Source organism: Trichosurus vulpecula, chromosome 2 (genome assembly GCF_011100635.1).
Source record: "Trichosurus vulpecula isolate mTriVul1 chromosome 2, mTriVul1.pri, whole genome shotgun sequence".
Classification (NCBI taxonomy): Eukaryota; Metazoa; Chordata; class Mammalia; order Diprotodontia; family Phalangeridae; genus Trichosurus; species Trichosurus vulpecula.
In genome coordinates, this window is record NC_050574.1 from 222,165,807 (window position 1) to 222,193,355 (window position 27,549).

Consider the following 27,549-nt stretch of genomic DNA (forward strand, 5'->3'; position numbering starts at 1 on the left):
AACTAACAACTTCAGAGAAAGGAAGATGGAATTTTATAGGGTGAAGATGCAATTACACAGCAGAAATTTACTTAGAATAGAGGAATATGATTAATATTAAAAAGGCAGGAGGAATTTGTTAAGGGATTAGGTAATAGAGGAGGGGTCCTAACCTCAGCAGAACTGTGCAGGCGTTTTCATAGGGTGGGCCCCTTCTATGGTTAGGTGGTCAAGCATCCTGCTCTGGTGCTCTGATTGGCTAGCTATTGTGGTCTTGTCTGGTCAAGATGGACAGTTAGGTATTGTGGTCCTGTCTTGGGCTAAATGGATGATGTGATTGTGATGGAACACTTGTTTCGTGGGAAAGGGTCTGGGGGCAATGCTGGGTTTCTATCACATGGACAAGCCTGCTGTTTCTGTGGGAACTAAGAGTTCAGGGATACTCCTATTGTTCTAGTGAGCAGTGAGGCACAAGTTAGGACATTGATGGGGGTGGGGTGGGGTAGGGGTAGGTACAGTGGACCTGTAGTGAAGTTAGAATATTGGGGCTGGGGGCAGCTCTATTAGGACTCCATCATCAATAATTAATAGCCTTATATCCATTTTTAGAATTTCAGAGATAAAAAATATGAAATCATGGAAAAAGATATTGAAATAAATTTGAGTCTAGGTATAGAATGAGGTGATATTAATTGCTTCAATTCTTAGAAGTCAGGTAACTGAGTAGGTGGCTCAGTGTACAGGAGTCAGGAAGACTTATCTTAGTTCAAATCCAGCATCAGACTCTTAACTAGCTGTGTGACCCTAGACAAGTCACTTAATCCTGTTTGCCTCAATTTCCTCATCTATACAATGAGCTAGAAAAGGAAATGGCAAATCACTGTTTGCCATTTGTATCTTTGCTAAGAGAACCACAAATAGAGTCACAAAGAGTTAAACATGACCAAAATGACTGACAGCAACAACAAAATTGAGTAGTACCTGCCAGTACTCACAAATAGGCTAATGTTCCCCAATCTTCTCCTTTTTATTAATTTACAGTTTTGCCATAAATATTTGTCCTAAGATGATTGTAACAAGTGTAGGTATGAGAAAGAATTCTAAATTTGAGGATCGCTGTCTGAAATTAGTTTTCTGATATATTGTGCCACTGTGGTCTGTGTAGCAGGTCATTTGAATTTAACACACCCAAATATTCATATTTTGTACATAGTCTAAAAGACTTGTACCCATATGAATTGTTATGAGAGATAAGACGTTAGATTAGGAGTTTCCCTCATGTTCTTTGATGCTGAGCAACTCCATTGTTAACAAATTTCTATCTGCAACCATTTGGTTTGTCTAGAATCTATAAATTGTCTTTACTATGCTGTCCTTTTGAGTCTTGGTTTTAATAAATGATCCGTGAGAGTTCATAATGTCATGGAGTAGTAGAAATAACAGTCAGCTGGAAGTTTGCCTGATGATCTAATCCCAACTCAGCTACTAACTAGTTGTGTGGCTATTGGAAAATAATTTAGCCTATGAAGTTCTCCATTTCTCCTACTGCCATATGAAGGGTTGGATTAGATTGCAGGTTCTTAATCTGGGGTCTATGGACTTGTTATTTGAAATATTTTTAAAATTGCATTTCAATATAGTTGTTTTACTTTGTGATCCTATGTATTTTGTTTTATGCATTGAAAGACATTATTCTGAGAAGGGGTCCATAGGTCCTACCAGACTACCAAGGGAGTTCATGATACAAAAAAAGTTTAAGTACCTCTGAACTAGATTGTCTGTAAGGTCCCTTCTCAGTCTGAAATCACATCATTTCATCTCCTTACGTTTAGTCTGGAATAGAGCTAAACAATCATAGCAGATGAGGACCTCTCCTAATTTTAGAAGTCCTGCCCACTTCAATTTTTAAAATATTTTACATTTGTTAAATATTGGCATTGAATTAAGTAGACTAAAAACAGAAGAATTAATAAATCAAGCCTAATTCAACTGGAAAATTAAGAAGTGAAGGGACAAAAAAGGATAAATAGATTTTAAAAATTGTTGACAATGCTATTTTGTCTTTTATATGCCATTGTTCACAAATAAAATGCCTTTCCCCATCCTTACCAACAATCTATCTCCTTAAATGTCTCATATTCCCTCAGTAACTACTTCTAGTGTTTCTAAATCCCCACCATCAGGTGTTTGTTTGAAGTCAAACATATTGCTCATTGATATTGACACTGATTGACAGCAAACTCAATGTAAAATTGTTATTTGAGTCTTTTATTCCAAAATCTCTGTGCCCTAGTGTATCTAGAAATAACCAAGTAATTGTATTATGAGAAAGAAAAAGATGTGACCTGCTAGAGTTAAGAAAAATTCCTGTTTCAGGATGGTTCCAAAGACTCCAAAGTTTTATACTATTACTATGCTTTGCAGAGATGGATTAGAGTCATTTTAAGCTGCGTTGACCCTTTTGCTTCCTGAATTGATTGACGATCTATTAGAAGCAGATAGATGGTATGGTGGTTAGAGTACTTGACCTGGAGGGAGGAAGACATGGGTTCAAATATGGGCCCAGACATTTACAGACATCTTTAACCACACCCTACATGTTTGTACACACTAATCATTTTTTATGATGTCACCCACGAGGAAGATTTATCTTAGTTCAAATCCAGCATCAGACTCTTAACTAGCTGTGTGACCCTAGACAAGCCACTTAACCCTGTTTGCCTCAGGAAAAGACTGCACCTTCCTATTCCAGTTTTGTAGGATTCAAACTAACAATTTGCATTAAGACTATAATTTCAATCAAATGCAGTCTTTAACCAAACTAATGTATACAGGAGTTATGGGAGAGGGTGGAGGGGGTAAGGAATTGGGGGCTGAGTGCATGTAAATGTGGAAGAGCAAGTTCTTTAGAAATGATATTTCATTGTGTGATGCCGCCTGATATTCTAAAACTCCAAGAGCTTTATTTGTTTTATTTTTCCACATTCATATTGATAGATCTTGGTACTGAAAATGGAATTCATGCCACAGGCGGATCTTTGAACTTGCTCCTTCCCGGAACCCCTCCAATAATGTAAAAAAAGAAAATTCCAGTGCCTGGGGACTTAGATGCAAAAGTCACTTGTAATCTAGTATCTATGGATTTGTGTTTACAGGCAATATGTGTACAGTGTATGAAAACAATGCTTTTATAGGAATTTTATTACCATGAGCTTTGCATTGTTTACTGATGTTTATCAGCTATAAACAAGGAAACATAATTACAACATGATTCCTACGTCTCAGTGAATGTTTTAATCAATTTATATTTATTCATTCTAAATTAAAGAGCAGGATAAATTCTTTTATTATTTTTCAAACAGCCAAAAGCAGGCATCCTCGACTGAACAATGGGAGTTGTGGGAAATACATTCATTAGCTACTGGGCTGATGGGACTTAAAATTGTGTATGTTAAGCTTGGGCAAACAAGAATGCCTGAGACCATCTGAAACAGTGTCTCAATATCCCTCCTCCTCTCGCCTCCCCCATACCTTTTGAGCTTACCTAAGGAGCCGTTATTGTAACAGTCTGTCGGCCAAATCTCCTTTAGTTGGTCGACTGAATTTTGTAGTCCAGAATGTGCTGCTAATGAATTGTCATTAACTTCCCAGTGAAAGGATCCTGCTAAATAAATGAATTCCAGAGCACCTCCTTTATCCTGGAGTCTTTTAGATAAACACAGCAAAAAAAAAAAAGGTGCATTTTAAAATGTGAACAAAAGCCTCTGTAGCAGCTTAGATTTTTTAAAAAAATTATTTAGTATTTTATTTTCCCTTATTACATGTAAAAACAATTCCATATTAGTCATGTTGTAAAAAAAATAGACCAAAAAAACTTAAAAAATAAATGGCTCCTATTTTTATAAATTTGACTCAGTTCTCTATATATTTGAGAAATGAGACCTTTATTAGAGAAACTTGCTTCAATCTGTATTCAGACGTCAGTTGTTTATCTGGGGATGGATAGCATTTTTCTTCATAAGTACTTCAGGGTTGTCTTGGATTATTGTATTCCTGAGAATAGCTAACAACTGATCATCTCACAACATTGCTGTTACTTTGTACACCATACATTTCAATTTGCATCAGCTCATCTAAGTCTTTTCATCATTTCATCATTTCTGATAGCCCAATAATATTCCATCACAATCACATAGCACAATTTGTTCAGCCATTCCCCAATTGATGGGCATTCTCCCAATTAACAACTCCCTGCCACCAGAAAAGAGCTGCTGTAAATATATAGAATCTAAGACAACTCTAAAAGAAATTGCTATCCACATCCAGAGAAAGTGCTATGGAGTCTGAATGCAGATTGAAGCATACTATTTAGTCTCTTTTGTTGTTGTTGTTTCTTCTTTCTCGTGATTTTTCCCATTGGTACTGATTCTTCTTTACAACATGACTAATGTGAGAAAAAAAAGAATGTTTGAATCCGTTCAGAAATCTACCAATGGTGCATTAATATTTCATTTTTTCCACATCCTCTCCAACATTTGTGATTCTCCTTTTATGTCCCATTAACCAATCTAATGGGTATGAGGTAGTAGCTCAGAACTGTTTCAATTTGCATTCCTCTAATCAATAGTGATTTTAGAGCTCCTCCTCATATGGCTATAGATAATTTTGATTACTTCATCTGAAAACTTCATATGTCTTGATCATTTATCAATTGGGAAATGGCTCCTATTTTTGTAAATTTGACTCAAATATTTGAGAAATGAGACCTTCATTAGAGAAACTTGCTTCAAATTTTTTTTCGCAGTTTTGATTGCTAAATGTATTTCCCTCCATCCTATTCTCCCCTCCCATTTATTCTGTTCTCTCTCTCCTTTCACCCTGGCCCTCCTCAAAAGTGTTTTGCTTCTAATAACCACCTCCCCTGATTACCCACCCCTTCACTTACTTCCCTTCCTACTTCCCTGTAGGGTAAGATAGATTTCTATACCCAATTGAGTATGTATGTTATTCCCTCTTTGAGTTAATTTTGATAAAAGTAAGGTTCACTCACTCCCCTCCACATCCTCCAACTTTCCTTTCACTGGAAAAGCATTTTCCTGCCTCTTTTATGTGAGATAATTTTTCTCATTCTACCCCTCCCTTTCGCTTTCTCCCAGTGCATTCCTCTTCCTTGTCCTTTAATTTTTTTAGATATAATCCCTTCATATTCAACTCATACCTGTGCCCCCTGTCTATATATATATATATATATAACTGCCCTAATAATGAGAAAGTTTTATGAGTTACAAGTATCATCTTCCCATGTAGGAATGTAAACAGTTTGACCTTATTAAGTCCCTTATGATTTCCCTTTCCTGTTTACCTTTTCATGCTTCTCTTGAGTCTTGTATGTATCTGAAAGTCAGATTTTCTATTCAGCTCTGGTCTTGTCATCAAGAATGCTTAAACATCCTCTATTTCAATGAAAATATCCCCTGTTGATTATATTCAATTTTGATAGGTAGATGATTTTTTTGGTTATAATCGTAACTCCTTTGCCCTCCAGAATACCATAGTCTAAGCCCTCTTGATTCTTTTCTGTAGAAGTTGCTAAATCTTTTGTTATCCTCACTGTGACTCCACAATACTTGAATTGTTTCTTTCTGGTTGCTTGCAATATTCTCTCCTTGACTTGGAAGCTCTGGAATTTGGCTATAATATTCCTGGGAGTTTTCATTTTGGGATCTTTTTTAGGAGGTGGTGAGTAGATTCTTCCAATTTCTGTTTTACCCTCTGGTTCTAGAATATTAGTTCAGTTTTCCTTGATAATTTGTTGAAAGATCATGCCTAAGCTTTTGATTATGGCTTTCAGGTAGTTCAATAATTTTAAAAAAATCTCTTTTGGATCTATTTTCCAGGTCAATTGTTTTTAACAATGAGATATTTCACATTGTCTTCTATTTTTTCATTCTTTTGGTTTTTGTTTCTTGATTTTTCATAAAGTCATTAGCTTCCATTTGCTCAGTTCTAATTTTTAAAGAATTATTCTCTTCAGTGAGCTTTTGTACCTCCTTTTCCATTTGGCCAATTCTACTTTTTAAGAAGTTTATTTTCTTCAGTGAATTTTGTACCTCTTTTTCCATTTGGTCAATTATGCTTTTAAGGCATTCTTCTGCTCATTGGCCTTTTGTGACTCTTTACCATATGGCCTAGTCTTTTTTTTTAAGGTGTTATTTTCTTCAGTATTTTTGTGTGTATCTCCTTTACCAAATTGTTGATAGATTTTTCATGATTTCCTTGCACCTCTCATTTTTCTTCACAGTTTATCCTCTACCTCTCTTACTTGATTTTCAAAATCCTTTTTGAGCTTTTCCATGGCCTGAGACCAATTCATATTTTTCATGGAGGTTTTGTATGTTGGTGCTTTGACTTTGTTATATTCTGAGTGTATGTTTTGATCTTCCTTGTAGTAACTTTCTACAGTCAGAATTTTTCCCCTTGTTTGCTCATTTTCCCAGCCTATTTCATGAATTTTCACTCTTTGTTAAAGTAGGGCTGTGCTTCCAATGTGGAGGGCACACTGTCCCAAGCTTTAGGGGTTTTGTGCAGCTGTTTTCAGAGATACTTCTAGGGACCTGTAAGTTTTCAGTTCTTCCAAGGTGGTATGATTTAAGGAGAGGTCCATTTACCACTGTCCTGGACTCTGCTCTAGTCTGAGATAGGGGTTGAATCTGTAGATTTAGGAGTCATCTTCATAGATGATAAGGGAATCCATGAGAATTAATATAATCAGCAAAGTGTGTAGAAAGAGGAGAGGAGAGTCACAGAATTTTAGATCCGAAAGAGATCATACAGTCCAACAGCAGCCTCATTTTACAAATTAGTAAACTAAGCCCAAATGAGGTAAACTTGGTTAGCCTCAGGTCAAACTGACAATTCATGTCAGGTCTGGGATTCAAACCTAGGCTTTCCCAGTCCAAATCCAATGCCCTTTTCACTCAGTCCCCACAGAGATTTTTTGTAATATAAATAAGGCATATTACTTTGGGGATGTCTCACTTCCAACATTTACATATAGTGTGACTCATGGAGTTAGACTTTGAGAATGTCCACAAAACCTTTGCTTCCTTACTTTGTATATCCCCAAGGCATGCAATTTATCCTGCTCAGGTCATTCAAGACCCCTGGGAGTGTTATAAACTCTAGGAATATTAAAATGAACCTTGTACTGAGCACAGCATGATGTAACACATTAGATGGACATGGGAATGCTATGTTATTGCTAAGGCCTAATATCAATGTGGTTTTTTTTCTCCTAAAGGACTTCGTTGTTATGTTCCTGCATCACCTTGCAACCATTTCCCTGATCACCTTTTCATATGTCAACAATATGGCCCGAGTGGGGACCTTGGTCATGTGTCTCCATGATGCAGCTGATGCTCTGCTGGAGGTGAGAGCCCCTGGTTGTCTTTTAACTCTGGAAAGTATATAAGTCAGTAAGCCTACCCAAGCAAGCCATAGTTATTCTGTTTTCTGATAAGCTGGCATTTTGGAGAATATTGTAATTACAAGCAATTCTTGCTTTGAAACTTCAGAGCATTTCCTTATCAGTTTAAACAAATGCATCTATAATTTAGTGAATAAAAAGCTTTATACAATAAATATTTTATCATGTTAGGGTTCTTTATTAAAAGTATAATGAAATTTTTTTTTACTATTCCACCCTTGCTATTAAAAGATATTGCAATGGGGAAATCATAATTATGGTTTCCTAGTCATAATTTTTTTATGATTTTCCTACTCATAATTGACCAGGCTTTGTTTCCTTTACTATAACAATGCATTAGGAACTGTAATGTTCCCGACAGTGCTTTCCTTTTTCAATCCCCTTTCTCTCAGTTTTTAAAGGGGGTACTATACATGGAATGGGTTATGTAATGGTTGTAGTTCTTATTACCAATTTACATATCAACTTGTAGAATTCAGAGTATGATGTATATTCAAGCATCAAATTGTATGTAAATATTGGAAGTGAGGTACGCCCAAAAGTAATATACCCTATTCATATTATGAAAAATACCTCTGAGGATATAAGTTTATAACTCACAAAAGTACATCACTCTAACATCCATTGTGTATTTACACTATTAAATAGGAATACTTTAGGGGAAGTTTTTTTTTTCCTCCCAAGGTATAGTATTTATCCCTAATATCTAATGAATAATTCCTAGGATCACAGATTTCATGCAAGAAGGAAATTCAGTGACCTAACCCAGCCCCTTATTTTACAAATAAAAAACATTGGAGCCCAGAGAAATTAAGTGATTCATCCAAAGTTAGGTAGGTAGCAAATAGGAAAGATGGGATTTGAACCCTCCAAATCCAACCGTATACGTGCTGCCTCTCGTGTTCAAACTCAATCCTACTCCTTAATTCCTAGAGACTCAATTTGTTTTTATTAGTTAATTAAATACCTCAATTTTAGCATGATATTGAAAATTTCCTAACTAGGAAAAGAAATCAGTGTACCTCAGTACAGATTTCAATTGGATAGACCCAATAGACCTTAGAATTTATGTTATATTAATGAATTCTTACTAGCTGCAGTACTATGAATGTTACAGAAAGTGGTCCCTGAGCCCTATTAGATCCCATTTAAATGATATATAATACATAAATATATGTAATATGTTAAAATATATAATATAAAATAACATAGAGACAAAATTCCATGGAATAACTCTTAAGATAAAGATGTTTCAGAACTTGAAAAATATAGCATGCTTTAGTAAAAAATTTGATCCAAGAGGTGATTTGTGGTACAATGAAAAGAGTGCTGGCTCTGGCATCAGAAGGTCAGAGTTTAAATCCTACATCTGATGCTTGCTACCAGTCTTGGAAAAGTCATGCCTCAGTTTCCTTCTTTGTAAAATCAGAGAATTGAACTGGATAGCCTCTGAAGCCCCATCTAGCTCCAGATCTATGATCCCATGATTTATAAAAGGAAATTGGTTCTAATAGGAAAAATACATTTGTTGATAGTTCCATTGGATAATAATCCAAAATAAAATATATTCATAGTAATGTTTTACAAAAAAAAAAAAAAGAAATAAGGCTAAGGACAGTTCTTTTAAAATTAGTCTCTATTTCGTTAAAGTCTAAGTGCCGTTGGAGAGGGGAAATCAGGTAGCAACCTGCAGCCTTGAATCCTTTCTATACAATCTTCCATTTTTATCCAGGAAAAGACATAGTGGCAGGTTGAATATTGTCTGAAAAGAAATAGACTTCATGATCAGCACGGGCATTGGACATGTAAAAAGGTACTCTAGAAAATCCACTTGCTTCGTAAGACATGAGAGATTCTGTGTTTTGTTTAGGTCAGAAATAAGCAGTAAGTTGCCTGTTATTTTTTCATTCAATTTAAAAAATTCTAATTCTCACTCTTTTTGTTAGAACAGATTCAAGCCATTCAACAAATCAGTAGTTCATTTGCTTAGATGCCATTTCGTTAATAAGTATTTCCTTTGGCCTATGCGGTTCTCTCATCTCTTTGTGTTTCACTCAAAGCAGAGAAATTATAGCACTTTAAGTGCTAGAGTTAAAAATAAATGCTGTACACTGCAATTGTTTGCCAACCCATGTAAATGTTATCAACAAGCCTTTGAGCATGGATTCAGCTAATGGTAGCTTTCTACAAAATGGAACTTATGATATCATAAGTTCATTGGTACCTTGGGCTTATAGCCCTCCATTCACATCCCTGGAGTTGTCTTTGTAAGATGTAGGAACATGTCCTAGATATACCATTCATTGCCTCACATGCCTCACCACTTTTACCTTGAAATATTTAACTATTTCAGAAATGTTTGATTAACAACAGCTCATAGTTATGAAGCACCTAAAAGCAAGGTTTTGTGCTGGGCTCTTGAATACAAATGGTCCCACCTTCAAGGAATTTACATTCTACTGGGAGATATATATGTATATGTATATTATATATATATGTTTAGCCATATACACATACATATACATATATGTGTATATGTGTATATATATATACATATATATGTATATGTCATATCAGAAAATTTGAAGTGGCAGAGTGCTAGTAACTAGTAGGATCAGACAAGGCTTAACAGGTAAAGTGGCCCCTGAGCTGCCTTGAAAGAAGATATGAATTTTGAAAGGTCAAGATGAGAAGAGAATGCATTTTACGCTTTTGTACAAATATGCAGGAGGGAAGTAAAATGTTTATATAATAGTAGTTTAATCTAGACCATCAATGAATTTTTCACAAAATGGATGAGTTTAAGGAATGCAAGATTAAGGCATCCATATCATCTCCGAGTGTAGGCTGACTTGCAGAGTGAAAGTTCCCTAAAATCACATTATCAAATTATTAGAGTGCATCTCACCATCAGTCACTTTCAGCATTCTTCCTTTTAAATGGAAATAGTGTTGAAGTTAATTTACCTAGTTGCCTGGTGAGAGAGTCATTGAAATTACAAGATCTTGGCTTTATGTTCTCTGTTTCAAAGTTTACGACTGCAAGTCAGGGAGTATATTCCCAGACTATAACCACTGTACCCATAGAAAGGACAAGCAAACATTTAAGTACAAATGGGAAGAGATAGTAAAACCCAAAGTTCCAGATAGTCTTGTGAAACTTCAGTACTTGGATCTCTGTTATTATTTAATGGGATTATCTAACATCTTTGAGGCCATGAAGCAATAACGTCATGCATCACCATATCAGCAAGAGTCTCCCCCTCATCCTTGTCTTCACTCAACCTTGTGGTTGTGTTTCTATGTGGCAGAATTTGTTAAATTTGAATGAATCAGTTTATTCAGTTATGATGACTGATATATCTCCTGTAAAGCATGGATGGTTTATAAATATTGATGCCTGGCACATTAAATTCATCTGCATTATGATGCAGCTGGTCAGTCATGGCTTGGGAGAGGTCTATGCATATTGATAGAAGCTTTTCATTTGCCAGTACCACTAAATTATTGTCACATTTCTTCTATCTACAGGCTGCCAAAATGGCAAATTATGCCAAGTTTCAAAAACTGTGTGACCTATTGTTTGTCATGTTTGCAATAGTCTTCATCACCACAAGACTTGGTATATTTCCTCTCTGGTGAGTAAACTAATCTTCTTTCCTGAAATGATTCAGTGCTACAAAATAGGCTTAATTAACACCATGGAGAGTGATGAGCTGATTCTCCTTCATAACTGGACTAGAATAAGGGAAATACGGGGTTGAAAAAGATTTTTAATCTTAAGTAGAGAAAGGCCAATTCCTGTCAATACTTACCACAAGACAGGACAGGGAAAGGATGAGACATAGAGAAGCTCTAGAGAGACAAGAGCTTTTTGTTCTTGCTAGGAAGCCTGAATTCCATTGCAAGAGTCTTAACTGCCAAAGTAATACTCTTAAAGCACAGACCTAACCATGACATTCCCCTGCTCAAAAACCTCTAGTGGTTCCCCATGGCCTCCGAGACAAAACACAAATCCAGTGGTTGGTATTTAAAGCCTTTTACAATCTAAATTGTCTAAAGACTACATTCCCTCCCAGATTAACTAGTTGTTCCTCATATGTGACATTCCTTCTTCCATCTCCTCCATGATTTTGCACAGGTTATCATCCCTAGTCCCTCCTCACCTTTGTCTCATAGAATCTTTACTTTTCTTCACAGTACACCTCAAGTGACGCTTCCTAAATGAGGCTTTTCCTGTCCTCCCCACCCCCGCCCCCAGGCATCAGGGCTCTGCTCTGAAATTACCTTGAATTTATTTTGTCTAGATGATATTTCCCTGTCCTAATAGATAGAGCACTGGCGTCAGAGCCAGGAAAGTCCCATCTCTAACATGTGCTTGTTTTGTGACATTCAGCATGTCACTAGAAGGCGTCAAACATGTACCAGTAGCACTTCCAAGTGTGGCCTGAACTAGAATAAAAAGTATTTTGGAAATATTTAACAAAATAAAAATATAATCAAACATAGATAATGTTAATATGTGGTTTTCTAAGTCAATATGCTTAATGAGTGGGTTAGGGGCCTCGTTTTTATTTGAATTTGACACCACTGGTCTAGACAACTCTCTAAGATTATAAGTTACAGAGAAAGTAGGAAGTTTCCATACACAGGAGTTCCCTATGTTCATGAAATCATATTTATATTCATATGTGGGTATTGTTTTTCCCAAGAGAATATAAACTCCTTAGTCCATAAAGTTAAAAAAAATTATTAAACACCTACTATGTACCAGGTACTGTGCTAAACACTGGGGATACAAAGAAAGGCCAAAAAAATCCCAAAATCAACCCAGTCCCTGCCCTCAAGGAGCTCAGAGTCTGATGGGGAGACAACATACAAACACCTACATACCACAAGATATAGGCAGGATACATTGGAGGTAAGCAGCAGAGGCAAGGCACTAACGTTCAAGAGGATGGATTGTTGTGGATTTTAGCTGGGCCTAGAAGGAAGTTGAGAAGCCCAGAGGTGGAGGTACCGTAGGGACTGTATCCTTTTTGTGTTTATTTAGTGATCACATGGTTCAGTGTCTAGAACATAGCGTTTGATAAATGTGTATTGATTGCTTTCCTTGAAATTGAGAAACAACTTTCGTTCCATTTCTGCTCAGTGTTAGGCAGAGCTGACTTTCCTAGAATGCAGAGCCCGGACGAGTAAGAATGAGTCTTGCAGGAATGAAATGTTGTTATTAGCACCTCCTATTTTAGTGACAAAATCTCTTCCATGAGTACTTGCTGAGGCTATATAAAGAATGAGGTCAATATATGGTCAGCCCTGTACCCACAGGAGAAGTGGCATTGCTGCCATACTACTTGAGTGCAGCCAAGTTTTAGATAAGTAGCATCTAGAGAGAAAGAATTTTACACCTTTATTCCAAGAAAGAAGCATATGACAGAGGTGTAGTTGGATGCCTAGGGGGTGTCATTTTTCTCAGTGTGCCCAAAAGTTAGTTTTTAGATAAGCTGTGGTTAAATAATATGCTTTCACTTAAAAAAACTGCAATGGAATTAGGACTCATTTTACTTTCAATAGCCTTTGTCACAGTCATTTCCCTTCATTTCAGGAAGCCATTATTTTCCATGCTCAGTTTTTAAATTCTCTGCAGGCCATAGGATTACAGAGCCTTACAGATTCACATGGAACAATAAAAAGAGTAAGGCTCTGGAATCAGAAGGCTTGGATGTAAATGTTACCTGTGTGACCTTGAGCAAGCCTCTCAGTCTCTGTCTCTCTGTCTCTGTCTCTCTCTCTCTGTCTCTCTCTCAGGCAATCACAGGGTCACACAGCTTGAGCAAGTCTGAGGGAGGGGGGAAGGAGAAGAATACCCTTTTATAATATGCCAGGCACTGTAGTAAGTGTTTTTTACAAATATTATCTCATTTGATCCTTACAACAACCATGTAAGGTAGTTGTTCGTATTATTCCCATTTTTCAGTTGAAGGAGCTGAGGCTGTTAGAGGTTAAATGACTTGCCCAGGGTTACACAGTCAGTCAGTGCCTGCTTGTTTTTAAATAACTTCTTGTCTCTTTTAAGCCATATTCCTTAGAGCAGGGGATCTTAGTCATTTTAATTTTTCATCATGGACCCCTTTTGTAGTCAGATGAAATCTATGAACATCTGCTCAGAATAGTGTTGCCTACATCCCTAATGAAGGAAATGCTAAATCTCATTTAGCGTTTGGTGAAAATAAAGACCTAGTTTTTTCTCATCCAAATTCTTGGACCCCCTGAAATCTACACACAAGCCCCTGGAGATCTGGAGATCCCAAATTAAGAACCATTTCCTTCAGTATTTGGTCATGGGATCATACCTACCTTTGCTTTGAAATTCCTGAAATATACTTTCCTACAGCTGAGGGTTTATGTACAACTATAGCTAGTGTTTCACTTGAGGCTTCTAAAATACAGGGCTGGATCTCCTAAGGTTTCCAACCTTCCGACATCATTAACCAGTTCTTGCTTGTTGATCAGAAATATATTAAAAGCAACAGTCCCATTCATAGCTAAGTGGTGCAATATATAGAGTGCTGGGCCCAGAGACAGGAAGACTCCTTTTCCTGTGTTTAAATCAGGCCTCAGCTGTGTGACCCTGAGCAAATCACTTAACCCTGTTTGCCTCAGTTTCCCCTTCTGTACAAATGATCTGGAGAAGGAAATGGCAAACCACACCAGTATCTTTGCCAAGAAAAAAAACCATAGAGCATGCAGTTCACAGCATCAGAAAGAGTCGGACACAGCTGAACAACAGCAAAGAAGTAACAGAACTTGCCAATTTATTGGATATGAAGATTCAGGAGAAAAGTCAAAGATAACTTTAAGACTTTAAGTGTAGGTGAAAGGGGAGAAGAGTAGCACCAGAAATAGAAAGAGGGAGGTTAGTGACCAGAACCAGGAGAACATTGTACACAGCAACAGCCACAGTGTGATGACTGGTTTTGACAGATTTAACTCTTCTCAGCAATGCAAGAACCTAAAATAATTCCAATGGACTCAGGATGGAAAATGCCATCTACATCCAGAGAAAGAACTATGGAGTCTGAATGCAGAGCGAAGCAGAGTTTTTTCTTTTTTGTTTTGTTTTGTTTTTCTTTCTCGTGGTTTCCCCTATTCGTTCTAATTCTTCTGTGCAACATGACTAATGTGAAAATGTGTTTAATAGGAATGCATGTGTAGAGTCCATAGCAGATTGCATGCCGTCTTAGAGAAGGAGGGGGGAGGGAGGGGGAGAAAATTTAAAACTTGTAGAAGTGAATGTTGAAAACTAAAAGTAAATTAATTAATTTTAAAGAAAAGAAAGAGGGAAGTTAGGAGGAAACACAGGTTTGAAGGGAAAATTAATACGTTGCTCCTGACCAAAACAAACTCATCCATCCCAGTAGGTCATTGTTTTACCATCTTATTAATTTGTGTCATACCTGTAGTTGATTGATCTGTCTTCAAGACTTTGTATGGGGATGATCATAAAAAGTTTTAAGTTGTCTAATACTTATATGAACAAATTATTTTTATATCTTTTGTCTTATTATTACTCTATTATTGTTATCCTTTGAGTATCTTGGTGAGTGAAGTATGTATATTTGGTGGAGTATATATTATTATTATTATTAGCCAATTATCCTTTGAGCCTTTTTGTGAGTGGAGTGGTTTGTGTGTGGCGAGAAGGAGGAACACTATTATTTTGGTTTTTTTTTTAATGGAGAGCTAACTGGAGCAAAGAAGTTAGGGGATGCGTATGAGGTCATAAGGCCTTGGCAGAGCCAAGGCTAGGGCCCAAGTCCTCTAATTTCTGTTCTGCTTTCAAGTTCAACCACTATGAGACATCTTTCTGCTAAACTGTGACATCTCCTTCAAGGTCTAGACTACAAAAAATCACGTTACAGTTTTGGTATGTCTGCTCAGATACACAAGCCTTTTAAAGCTATTTCTGCTTCCTTCCATTAAATTGACCACCTATATTGTAGTTCGGGGCATTCCGTTTGTGGTAGTTTAGTAAGAAGTTGTAATGATGTGTTATCATTTATGCTAGGTACAAGATTAAAATGTCATTTCTGTAATCATTGTATGTTATGATGAAGAGAAGAATCTGATTCTTGCTAGTGCTGACTCCAAGTTTTGTTTTAATCGCTGCTACTGTGAGAAGCAGCGTGATATAGTGGATAGAGAGCCAGTTTGGGGGTCAGGAAGACACGGGTTCAAGTCCAGTCACTAATGGCTGGTTACATCCTGGCTTTGTGACCCTGGCCTAGTCACTTAACCCCTCATTGCTGCAGGCAACTCTCTAAGGCTGTAATTTGTAGAACAGTTCAGCTACCGATCTGCATTGTTGGAGAAGGTTTCCTTACAAAAATTGCCCTCCAGGAGTACCGGATAACAGTAAAGTCACGGGCCCAGTGCATATTATGGGTGCTCAGTAAGCAGAAAACATGAAACCACCACCAAAAAGCCAGGTCGAGTTAATCATAATTACTGCAAGTCACCGGAGCTATTCCCTGCTGCCAGAAAGAACCGTCGTAACTGATAGACTGCATTCTCAAACCTCCATTTATTTCCCCTGCAGCAGTATTTCTGTGCTAGCCCATTAGCTGCAGGGACTAGAGTGAATGTCCTAACTCTGAGGTCTCTGCATGTTACCAGATACTCTCGCCTTCAGAGGCGTCAGAGGACTTTGAGATCCTTTCATCTTACTCTGTTCAAGCAGGGCAGTGTTGCGGGCCTTATTTTGACCTCGAATTTACACCTGTCAGCCTCTATCAAAAGGGTGGGAGTCAATTGCATAACTTCAGTGATGGGTTTGATACCATAAATCCATCATTTTCTCTGCTGTGGTTCAGTTGAAAGAACCTCAGCTCTCTGAATCTCACTTTCTGCAGTGCTCCATTCTCCAATGTAAGGAAATTAATTGCAGATTTGTACTCTCTAGAGGTCTAGGCAGGATTTTTTTTAAGTTGCTATAGAACTACCTAGACTGTTCAACTGTCAAACAGACTCTTTAATATGATGTTCAAGTCTTTGGTGTTTGGGAACCAAATGAATATGTCAAGTTTAGCTTTCTCTTTGACTCGCTTTTCAAGCTGAAACATTTACCAAAGGAACATTGCAGGTTTGCTTTTCTGAATAGCTAGTGATTAACAGATTAGTCTTAGAGTTCACAAATATGTGAGAGCTGAATAGATTTTTTTCCGAATCAATTCTAGGAAATTACTCTGAAATTTGTTTTTCTGCTTGTGTTAAATGGTATATTTTAAATGCAAGGGGCAAAGGCTGGACTCTTTACGCCATTGGGAATTTTGGTACATTTTTTTCACAATGCTTCCATTTTATATTAGCAGGTAAATTTTATTGAGGAGAAAAGACCTGATTAAATTTAACCATGGAAAAATTTTCACCGTTTAAAATAAGCAGAGCACTTATTGTATCAACGTTAGACAGAAATTGAGCAATACCATTTAATCAGAAGCATAAATACCGAAGAGGAAGATGGTATATTTAAGGGAGCTAAAACTCTGGTCTGTAGAGCTGTGAATAATGGATCCAATTTTCCAATAGTCTAGCAGTCTTCCCTTCCCCCACCTCTTTTTTCCACTGATTTTTCAGGAACATGTTAACTTTTACAGAAAGCAGATATTTTATACATCTTGTTGTGTATGTGTTTGTACCTCCCACCTCCATTTGGTATAGGTTGTTGTCATCGTTGTTGAGTCATTTTGTCGCGTCTGACTCGTGGTGACCCCTTTTGGAGTTTTCTTGGCAAAGATACCGGTGTGGTTTGCTGTTTCCTTCTCCAGCTCTTTTTACAGATGAGGAAACTGAGACAAACAGGGCTCATTGACTTGCCCGGGGTCACACAGCTAGTAAGTGTCTGAGGCCAGATGTGAACTCATGAAGATGAGTGTTCCTGATTCCAAGCCCAGTGCTCTATCTACTGCCACCGCCTAACTGCCCTCAGTATGACTTTTTTTTTTTTTGCTTTTGCTAAGAATTAGCCTCTTTGGACTATACTATAGAATGAATGTCTTTAGAAGACAGATAAGAGTGAAACAGCTAATGCAAACTTATATTATATGACTTCTTCTGTGATGGTCACATTAATTCAACATGTGCAGTTAAAGGGTTCTTTTATTAAATAGATTGCAGAGGTGATTTAACAAAAGCCCAAGGTGAGGTAGAGGAAGATAGTAAAACTTTTCAGCCTCAGGTTGATTTCTAGAAAAGAAGGCAGTCAGCCTCAGGAAACTTGAATGGAAGGGATGCTTAATTTTATTATATGGCAAATATTTTCACATTTCATGCAGGAGGGATTTTTATTTTTCCCTGAGAGAGAACAAGAGCAGTGACTCAACAAGAATGCAGTATCCTAGTAACGTTCTCTATTCAGAGATGATGGCTTCGTTTTTTTCCTAGTGCAAAATTCATTGCTGGGAGAAAAAAAAAGGCAGTATATCAAAGTATCAAAATCCATTCCTGTAAAATTCATTTTCATTACCACTGAAATTTCAGAATGACCAATTTCATTTCCAACAGTACCAAGCCTAATGTGTGAAAAACATTTTTTAAATCAATGTGCCTATCACTTAGTTTCTAGAACAGACTCATTTCAGGCAAGTTTGCTATAAAACCAAATTCAGTATATGAAGACTGGACCTCAAGTCAGGCTTTTTCCTTAGGTGCATATGCATTGTGCATCATTTCTCTTTTGGAGCCTCCACAGAAGGACCATGTCATCCCCACAGCCTCCATCCCTTCAGCAATCACTGCCCTGCCACTACTGCTGCTGTCCCCTAATTTTCACAGCCCCAGAATTCAATTGAGAACTGAGCGCTGTTCCTCACTTTAAGGTCTATTGACTAGTCAGGGCTAGCCTAGCACCAGGCTAACAATCACTGTGGAGGACCCCATTGTGGGTGTTCTCAGACAAAGTCAAGGTCATTCTGAGTTTCTTTGCAAGAATTCAGGCAGCTTCTTTCACTGCCACAGTAGCTGCCTTTGGGTATGTTATTGACAGTGAAGAGACATGAGATGTGCCAGCTCTAAGATCCTTGGCATTTCATGCCTGGCATCATTGACATCAGCTGGATCAGAGCCCTAGCTTTGCCAGTTCTAATGAATTCAATTCAGTGAACTTTAATGACGATCACTTGCCAAACTTGTAATCCTAGGTGTGCTGTTTAACCTCTTAGAGACTCAGTTTCCTCTTTTGAAAATGAAGATAACACCTGCAGTGCCTACCCTGCCTGTCTACTATAAGGTTCTAGTAAAATAGTATATATGAAAGCATTTTGTAAGACTTAAAACTCTATGTAAATATAAGTTCCAAGTCTTAAGCCATGATTAGACTTATCATGTGTTCATTCCTTGTTTCCTCAGATAGACTGCAAGCTCTTTGAGGTTAATGTTCATCATTCAGAACTCACTGTCTTTATGTCAATAAGAGCATGGGCAGGCTAGCTGCAGAAACCATTAATAAAATTTGAAATCAGAAATATTAAAGACTAAGCACTTTGTTGTACTGGTACTTTTGTAACATTAAAAGAAATCAACTTTTGGCCAAAAGATAATAGCTCTCCTCCCCAAAAATCTCTGGCTTCATGGAATCCTTTCTTTCTTCTTTCAGTTCCTTTCTTTTGCTTTTTCTTCCTCCCTCTTTCTTTCCTCCTTTTCTCTTTCCCTTTCTACTTCCTTTTTTCCTTCCTTCCTTCCTTTGCTCCCCTCCACTGCCCTTCCTTTTTCATCCTTCCCTTCCATTTCTTTCCCTTCCTTTTCCCTTTCCCTTTCCCTTACCCTTTCCCTTTCTTTTCTCCTTCCCCTTTCCCTTCCCTTTCCCTTTTTCTTCCTTCCTCTGATACAGAGGAATAAGTATTGGACTGGAAATCAGAGGAAATGTATCCATGTCCTGCCTCTGCTATTTACTACCTGTGTGACCTTAAGCAAGTCATTTAACTCCTAATGGACCTCAGTTTTCTCATGTTTAAAATAAGGGAGTTGAACTAGATGGTTTCCCGGATACTTTCTAGACCTTATTCTATGATCTTACGTTAACTGATATTTAAAATAATGACCCAAGGTACTATAATATCCTGAACCATCAGAACAAATTTAAATTATGTTCAGTGTACTATACTTACTAAGGCAGGAAACCATGAATGCATTTTTACAGAGACTTTTATCAACAGGTTAAAATAAGCCAGGTTTTTCTGGTTAAATGGGAATTAACCAGAACACTCTATTCTCTGTATAGTTCCATTCACCCAGGTTTTAATGAACTATATTTTCCCTGCCTTTCTCATTGGAGAGATGTGGGTCCTCATTCCCTGCTGAAAGATAGATTCCATGCTATACCAGCAAATGTTTTAAATTAAAAATAAAACCTTATATAAACTCTGCCCCTCAGTCAGTTTGTACTCTAATGGCAAAAAGAACATTTTCCTTGTTTTGTCTAAATCACTGTAGCATTTAGAATGCTCTCCTTGCTTCCAAGCATTACGTTAGGTAGATAGGAGTATTACTTGCCAGTTTAGTAGTTGAAGGTAAAAGGGGGTAGAGTGGGGGTGAGGGGAAACCTTTTCACACATGAAAAAAAAAATTACAGGCCTTTGTTATAGACTGTTTCTATACTTACCTCAGACCAGCTAGGTGGTGCAGTGGGTAGAGTGCCTGGTCTGGGTTTAGAACACTCATGTTTGTGCGTTCAAATCTGGCCTTAGATACTTACTAGCTGTGTGACCCTGGGCAAGTCACTTAATCCTGTCTGTCTCAGTTTCCTCATCTATAAAATGAGCTGGAGAAGGAAACGGTAAACCACTCCAGTGTCTTTGCCAAGAAATCCAAAATCTGGTCACAAAGAGATGGGCATGACTGAATAACAACAACAATATGCTTACCTCCAATGTTGGGGGCTAGGGAGATGCTTTGCAAAAAAGTTTTCAAAGTTGTTATAAAAGGGTGCAGTGCAGTAAGAGCTGAAAAGCATTTCAAAAACCAAGTTCTCCATAGGGCTTGAGAGAGGAGGCCTGAACTCCTTTCCACTGAATCTGAGAATCTTAAAGTTGGAAGGAAATTTAGAACTCATCAAATCTAACCTCTCACTCTATGCTGATAACAAGCTATATGGTCCTTGAGAAATAGTCATCCAGCTCCTCCATGAAGACTCCAGAAATGGGGAATTCAGGACTTAATGAGGCAACCCTTCTGAGAACACAATTAAATTTGATTCCAACTGTTGTTTGTTTTTCTTCATTCAGAAATTTAATCAGATCTTTGTGTCTGCCAACCTCAGTAAAATTTATTTGAAACCCATGCACAGCCTCCCAGCCATCACAGCCATCATCACACTGCTCGCTTTGTTGAAGGCTGTGTCCTGAGAGATGGAGAGGCCTTTGTGGGTTTCATTCTAATTGGATGTAGTTCCTTTTATTTTCATCTTCAGAAATTGTGTTGTTATGATGTAGAGTGTAGGGAAATTTCTGGTAGAAAAATATCTCAACTGTTCAGGCTTAGGCACTATTTGCCACAATACTTTGTCCCATTCACCCCTTAGGGTTCTTTCCTCATGTGGACTCTTTGAAAAAGGCTTTTCTCTCAGGGCTAAGATATTGGTATGAGGTGGTCAGTGTTGACTACTGGCAACCTTGTGACTAATATTCATCTCCCCAGACCTGTTCCATTCCACCTAGATTATTCCCACCTTGTCATCTGGAGTTTGGGAATGGCTGCTAAAATGTTAACTTAATACACAGCTTGAATCATAACTTATTTTTATCTTCTTACCTACTTTTCTCCCGAAACTGGGGTGAACTGAAGCTGCTGCTCCTGATTTCCTGACTTCTTCCCCCTTTTCATGTAGCAGAACTGAAGACAACATAACTTGTACCAGCATAAAATCAACTCACTATTTAGTCGCTTCTCTGTATTTGGGTGGTTCTCATCTCAGGGGTAATACAGAATAAGGCCAGACAGTTTGTTGTCTCCTCCTGTCAAGAAAATTTAGGCATGAAGCTGCAGAATGCATTTTCCACATAAATAGTGGGACTAATGGCTAAGATGGAAAACCCATAGGAATTGAGACAAAAGTTTCAGCAAACAGATTAATTTACATACCTCACTGTCCCCACAACTTTATTAAATTCTTTTTTGAAGTAATCCTGTGAGCCTCAAGGTCCAGTGCTACTTTTGGGAATCATGACTGGACTTCTATTATTTCTAATCTGGTTTAGGATGGACTTTCTGGTGTTTATAACTTGGCAATGATGAAAAACAACGTAGTGGTTTTCTTTTGTCTTTTAGTTTTCTTTTTTATTATTATGAATCTGATTAACATGAACATTTCCACATTCAAATCATAAAGGACAAAGTGTTGTACAATTTATGACACCATGAATCTTTGTTATATACAACTTGTTTTTTTAAGTAGATACTAAATTTAACTCTGAATCCAACACTGCCCTAATTGTCAATGTCCTCTCCTGTGCTTTCTTCTGTTTTCTCATGTATATATTTTTAAAATGTTTCTTTGATCTTCTTTTCTTTTCTCTTTTCTTGGGTTACTCCTCCCTTCTTTTCCTTTTCCTCTTCCAAAAAAAATCCTTCCCTTATAACTAATAACTATATATAGTCAAGCAAAATAAATTCTCACATTGGCTGTGTTTAAAAATATGTTTCATTCTGCATTTTTAGTCCATTACTTCTGCCAAAAGGTGTGAAGCATGATTCATCATCAGTCTTTTGGGATCATGATTGATTATTGTATTCATAACACCTCTTAAATCTTTCATAAGCTGTTTTCTTTTACAATGTTGTAATCATCACATATCTTGTTCTTCTGGTTCTGCTCACTTTGTCCTGCTTCTGCTCTGAGTTCATACACTTCTCTCGGGTTTCTCTGAGTCCTTCCCTATCATCATTTCCTACAGCAGAGCAATATTCCAACAGATTCATAAATTATGATTTATTCAGACATCCTCCAGTTGATGGGCATCCATTATTTCCCATTCTTGCTACGATTAAAAAGTGCTACTACAACAATTTTTCTTCATATGGGTCCTTTCCCTCTTTCTTTGATCTTTTTGGGATAAATTTCCAGAAGTAGTAGCACTAGATTAATCAATCAAAGAATATTTTTTTGGGTTCCTGCTATGTGCCAGGCACTATGCTAAGTGCTGGGGATGTAGGTACAAAAATGACATGACCCCTATTTGTAAAAAAGCTTACATTCTAATGACAGAAACAGCTAATACCTATATAAATATATAAAGCATAAATATACATGGAATAAATATAAATATATGCAGAAGAGTTAAATGCAAGGGAATTTGGGAGAGAGGCCACATCTTTGTCAGATGCAGAGGAGAGAGTGGAAAATGGCATCAAAAGATTTTGAGATGAAAAGAATGAGAAGGGAGTTCACATGGGAGAAAGCATATGCTCAGTTTAGTGACTTTTGGGGGGCATAGTTCCGAACTGAGTTCCAGAATGCTTGCATCAATTCACAGCTCCACTAATGGTGTATTAGTGTGCCTGACCTCCAACATCCCCTCCAGCAATTGTCATTATCATGTTTGTTGTTGTTGCTGTTGTCTTTGCCAATCTGATGGGTGTGAGATTAAGCCTCCAAGCTGTTTTAATTTGGTTTTCTCTTATTAATAATTTGGAACATGTTTTCATATGGGAATTAAGAGTTTACCTTTCTTCTGCTAAAGAAAGCTAACGTTCTTTGACCGTTTATTTATTGGGAAGTGGCTTTTATTCATATAATACACATATACATATTTGTATCAGTTCCCTATGTAGCTTTGATACAGACTTTCACTCAAAAAAAAATTTGCTACAAATTTCCACCCATTTAACTGTTTGCCTTCTGGTTCTAATTGCTTTGATTTTATTTGTGCAACAATTTTAAACAATTTCTTTGTGCAGATTTTATGTAATCAAAATTGTTCATTTTATCTTCTGAGATTGTCTTATGCCTTGTTTGGTCAAGAACTCCCCCACTCTCTCTAGTTGTGTGAGGACTTGTTTGTTATCTACTTCCTTGCTTCTCGTATTGCTTATGAGGTGTCTGGGTGATAAAGTGGGTGGATCACTGGACTTGGAGTTGGGTAGATCTAAGTTCAAATCCTGCCTCAGACACTTACTAGCTGTGTGACCCTGGGCAAGTCACTTAACCTCTCAAATTCTTATTTTTCTCATCTGTCAAATGGGGATAATAGTAGTACCCACCTTCCAGGTTTGTTTTGAGGATCAAATGAGATAATAATTGTGAAGTAGTTAGCACAGTGCCCAGCACATGGTAAGCGCTATATAATTGTCAGTTATTACTATGAAATACCTAACAACCAGGTTTGTTATGAGGACAAAATAGGATAGTATCTGTAAAGTGCTTTGCAAACCTGAAATGCTATATAAATATTAGATATTATGATGGTGCTGCTCTGATATGACCTTTTATATCTAGGTTCTATATCCATTTGGAGTTTATTGTAATACATCATGTATATTGTATAATGTATCACTTGAAACCTTATTACTTCCAGATTCCTTTCCATTTTTCTCTGTACTTTTTTATCAAGTAGTGAGTCCAGCATTTGGAATCCTTGGATTTTTTTAATACTATGCTTGATTGCTTCTGTATCATGTGCACTTAGTCTGGTCTGTTGATCAACTTTCCTGTTTTTTTTTTATCCAGCATCAAATAGTTTTGTGGTATAGTTTGAAATCTGGTATTGCTTGGCCACCTCTTCTCATTTTTTTTTCAATGTTTCCCTTGAAACGCTTGACCTTTTGTTCTTTCAGATGAATTTTATCCATTCAAGTTCTATAAAGTAATTCTTTGGTAGCTTTATTTGTACAATGCTACATAAATTAATTAATTTTGGTATTGTTGTCATTTTTATCATATGGGCATAGAAAAACCAGGACCAGTTAATATCGCACCAATTACTTAAGTTTGTCTTTTTCTAGAAAGAGTGCTTTGTAGTTGTGATCCTGTAATTCCTATGTCTGTCTTGGTAGGTGGATTCGCAGATATGTTATATACATACTGTAGTTATTTTTAAAGGACTTTATTTTTCCATCTAATTCTGATGGGTTTTGTTGGTAATATATACAGATAAGCTGGTGATTTAAAAATTTTATTTTACATCCTGCTACTTTGCTGAAGTTATTGTTTCAAATAATTTTTAAATTCACTCTTTTTACAAAGTAAACCATCATCCCATCTGCAAAAAGTGATATTTTTGTATCCTTTTTGTCTGTGCTTATTCCCTCAATTTCTTTTCTTGTCTTATTGCTATAGTTAGCATTTCTAGAATTATAAAAAAAACAGTGGTAGCAATGGACATCTTCGCTTTTTCCTTGATTTTATTGGAAAGGCATCTATAATTTTTCCATTACAGAAGATGCTGCCTCTTGGTTTTAGATAGCTATCATTTGCCATAAATGAAGTAGTTGTCTGAGTCTTTTAATTAAGGCCTTGGAGTCTCTTTAAAGTGAACCTAAACAGATAATCTGAGATGGTACTAAAAGTCATTGTTTACAGAGAACTTTTTACCTATTGGACTTGATATTCGATATATACTTATATAAAAATTGTAGAATCATAATTACATAATTATGTTAATTACTTTGAAATCATTTGGTATAATTTTATTTTCCAGACAAAGAAACTGAGGCCTTGAAACCTGAAATGATTTGCCCAAAGACTAGTGAGCTACAGTAAGGCAAGGCCTAGCACCCAAGTCTTTATTTTCAAGGGCTGTTTAAACTATAGTCTTAACCTTTCTTTTTGTTTACATATCTAGGAAAGCTTCCTATTAGTGGGAAATTGTCAATTTTTTTTTGTAAAATAGCTTTTGGAAAATAGGGAATGTCAGTGTTGCCCAAAAATTAAACCCAATGAGGCAAAGAATTAACTGAGAAAGATAGCTCTGATCTGGGTGAACCTCAGCTATTTAAAACAACAGCCATAGAGTCATCTGCCTTTGCCTATGGTATAAATCTAACCTTAGGGCAAAGCATATTCCAAGTACTATAAAAATAACTGATGATATTTATGTTTAATGCTAGGTGTACAAATTAAAAGACTATACATAATACATTTCATGCTCCTCTATCAACATTCCCCCCAAACTAAAGCCTCTGATGTTTTTCCAACAAGGAATTCCCACTTTCATGTCTCCTCTCAGTTGTATTTCACATGAATCTTTGGTTCTTGCTGTTTAGTTGACCAATATGTGACATGGCCTCTTAGCCCTTGAGGTGAATATATAGAGTGACCAGATTTTTACTTCCTTCTTAGAAAGAATTCTGAGTGACCAATTATTCCAAGAAGGGATATCATGCTTTGTTAGAAAGGAGCAGATAAGTCTTTAATTTGGGAAAATTGTGAACATTCACTCATTTCTTTAACAAACATTTAATTTTAAAATAGTATCTTCTATGGCTAAGACGTGTTAGGCATGGGGGGAATATTTACAAAAATAAGTAAGATATGTTTCTTTTTGCTACTTAAGCTGAAGGAGCGACCCAAATACAGTTTGAAAAAAAATGTATTGCAAGAAATGATGAGTCAGAGCAAGTAAATTGGACAGTTCTGAGTGAAGTCGAGTTGACTTTTAAAAGCAATTTTTTCTTTACTTAAACATGATGTCATTTCTCCTCTCTTTCCTTCCTATCTCTATATTAAACAAGTGGATATCTGTTACAGATAGTTATGGTCACTGTTAGTCAGTATCCCCTGACCATGTTCTTTGTTTCTTTGCCCTTCCCCTGGGCTCATGATGGCTTCTATATTTAGACTGCCTTCTCTGCCCATCTTCACCTATTGAATTCCTAGCGATCCTTTAAGACTCCTGTCCTCCATTAAGGACACTCTCCTCCTGCCACCTTCTCTGCAGATATTTCCCTGAGGCTCTCAACTGCATATGGAACTTCCTAACTTAGACCTTACATTTACTCTTTTCTCATGTGCTTATCTTGTTGTAACTTTATTTTAGTTTTTGTGTATGTGCATGATATCTCCCCCATGACAGTCATGTTCAGGGATTTCAGGAAATATGGTCAAAGCCTTATGCCAAGACGCTCAAACCACAGGGTTTATTGATAGTATACAAAGCCCTGGTAGAACACTTACTTGCCCCAAAAGGATGTAAGTCATACAAACTCTTCATCTCACTTTCCTGCTGGTTCAATCAGTTAATCAATAAGTGTTTAAGTATCCCAGGGCTGGAGATAAAAGAAAGAAGGAAGGAAGGAAGAAAGGAAGGAAGGAAGGATCATTTAATAAGAATTTGTTAAGTAGCTACTTTATTCCAGGAATTATGCTAAGTGCTGAGGATACAAAGAAAGCCAAAAGAGGCCCCATTCTTAAGGAGCTCAGTCTAATAGAGCAGACAACAGGCAAACAACTTTCTATAAATAAGCTATAGATAGGATAAATTGGAGATAATAAACAAAGAGAAGGCACTAGCATTAAGGGAAATCATAAAAATATTCTTATAGTAAATGGGATTTTAGATGAGACTTGAAGAAAGCCAGGAAGCAGATAAGAAGGCATACATGGGGGATAGCAAGTAAAAATGCCTGGAGCTGAGCGATGAAGCATCTTGTGAAAGAAGCAGCATGTCATTGGATCGCAGACTACTTTGTGCCAGGTAAAGCTAAGAAGACTAGAAAGGTAGGAGGGGAGCACATTATTAAGGAATTTGAATGCCAAACAGAGGATCTGCATATTATTCAGGAGGTAAGAAACAATTGGAGTTTATTGAATGGTGGCCCACCCCATCTTCTGATGTGGTCAGAACTTTAATTTAGGAGATTGAAATGATAGCTGAGGGGAAGATGGATTGTAGTAGGTAGAGCATTGAGGCAAACGGCAGATAACATACCCAGGGTCACGTAGTTAATCTGAAGTAGGTGATGGTAGCAGGGGTAAGGTACACATACTTTTAAGGGAAACAGATAATATGTACCCCTTTTTCTTCATATCCCCTTTTCCTGAAAGCTCATAAAGGAAAAAAAATTATTCTGAGAATCTATAAGATTGTATACAGT

At 37.0% G+C, this 27,549-nt stretch overlaps 1 protein-coding gene across 2 annotated transcripts in view; it reads left to right on the forward strand.

The window, feature by feature from the left end:
• Positions 1-27,549, forward strand: part of CERS6 (ceramide synthase 6) — a 302,667-nt gene that overhangs the window by 228,675 nt on the left and 46,443 nt on the right. For both annotated transcript variants that reach the window (XM_036746272.1, XM_036746273.1), the window contains exons 7-8: positions 7,280-7,408; positions 10,996-11,102. In XM_036746272.1, the coding sequence (XP_036602167.1) occupies positions 7,280-7,408; positions 10,996-11,102 (236 nt within the window). The remainder of the gene's footprint in view (positions 1-7,279; positions 7,409-10,995; positions 11,103-27,549) is intronic.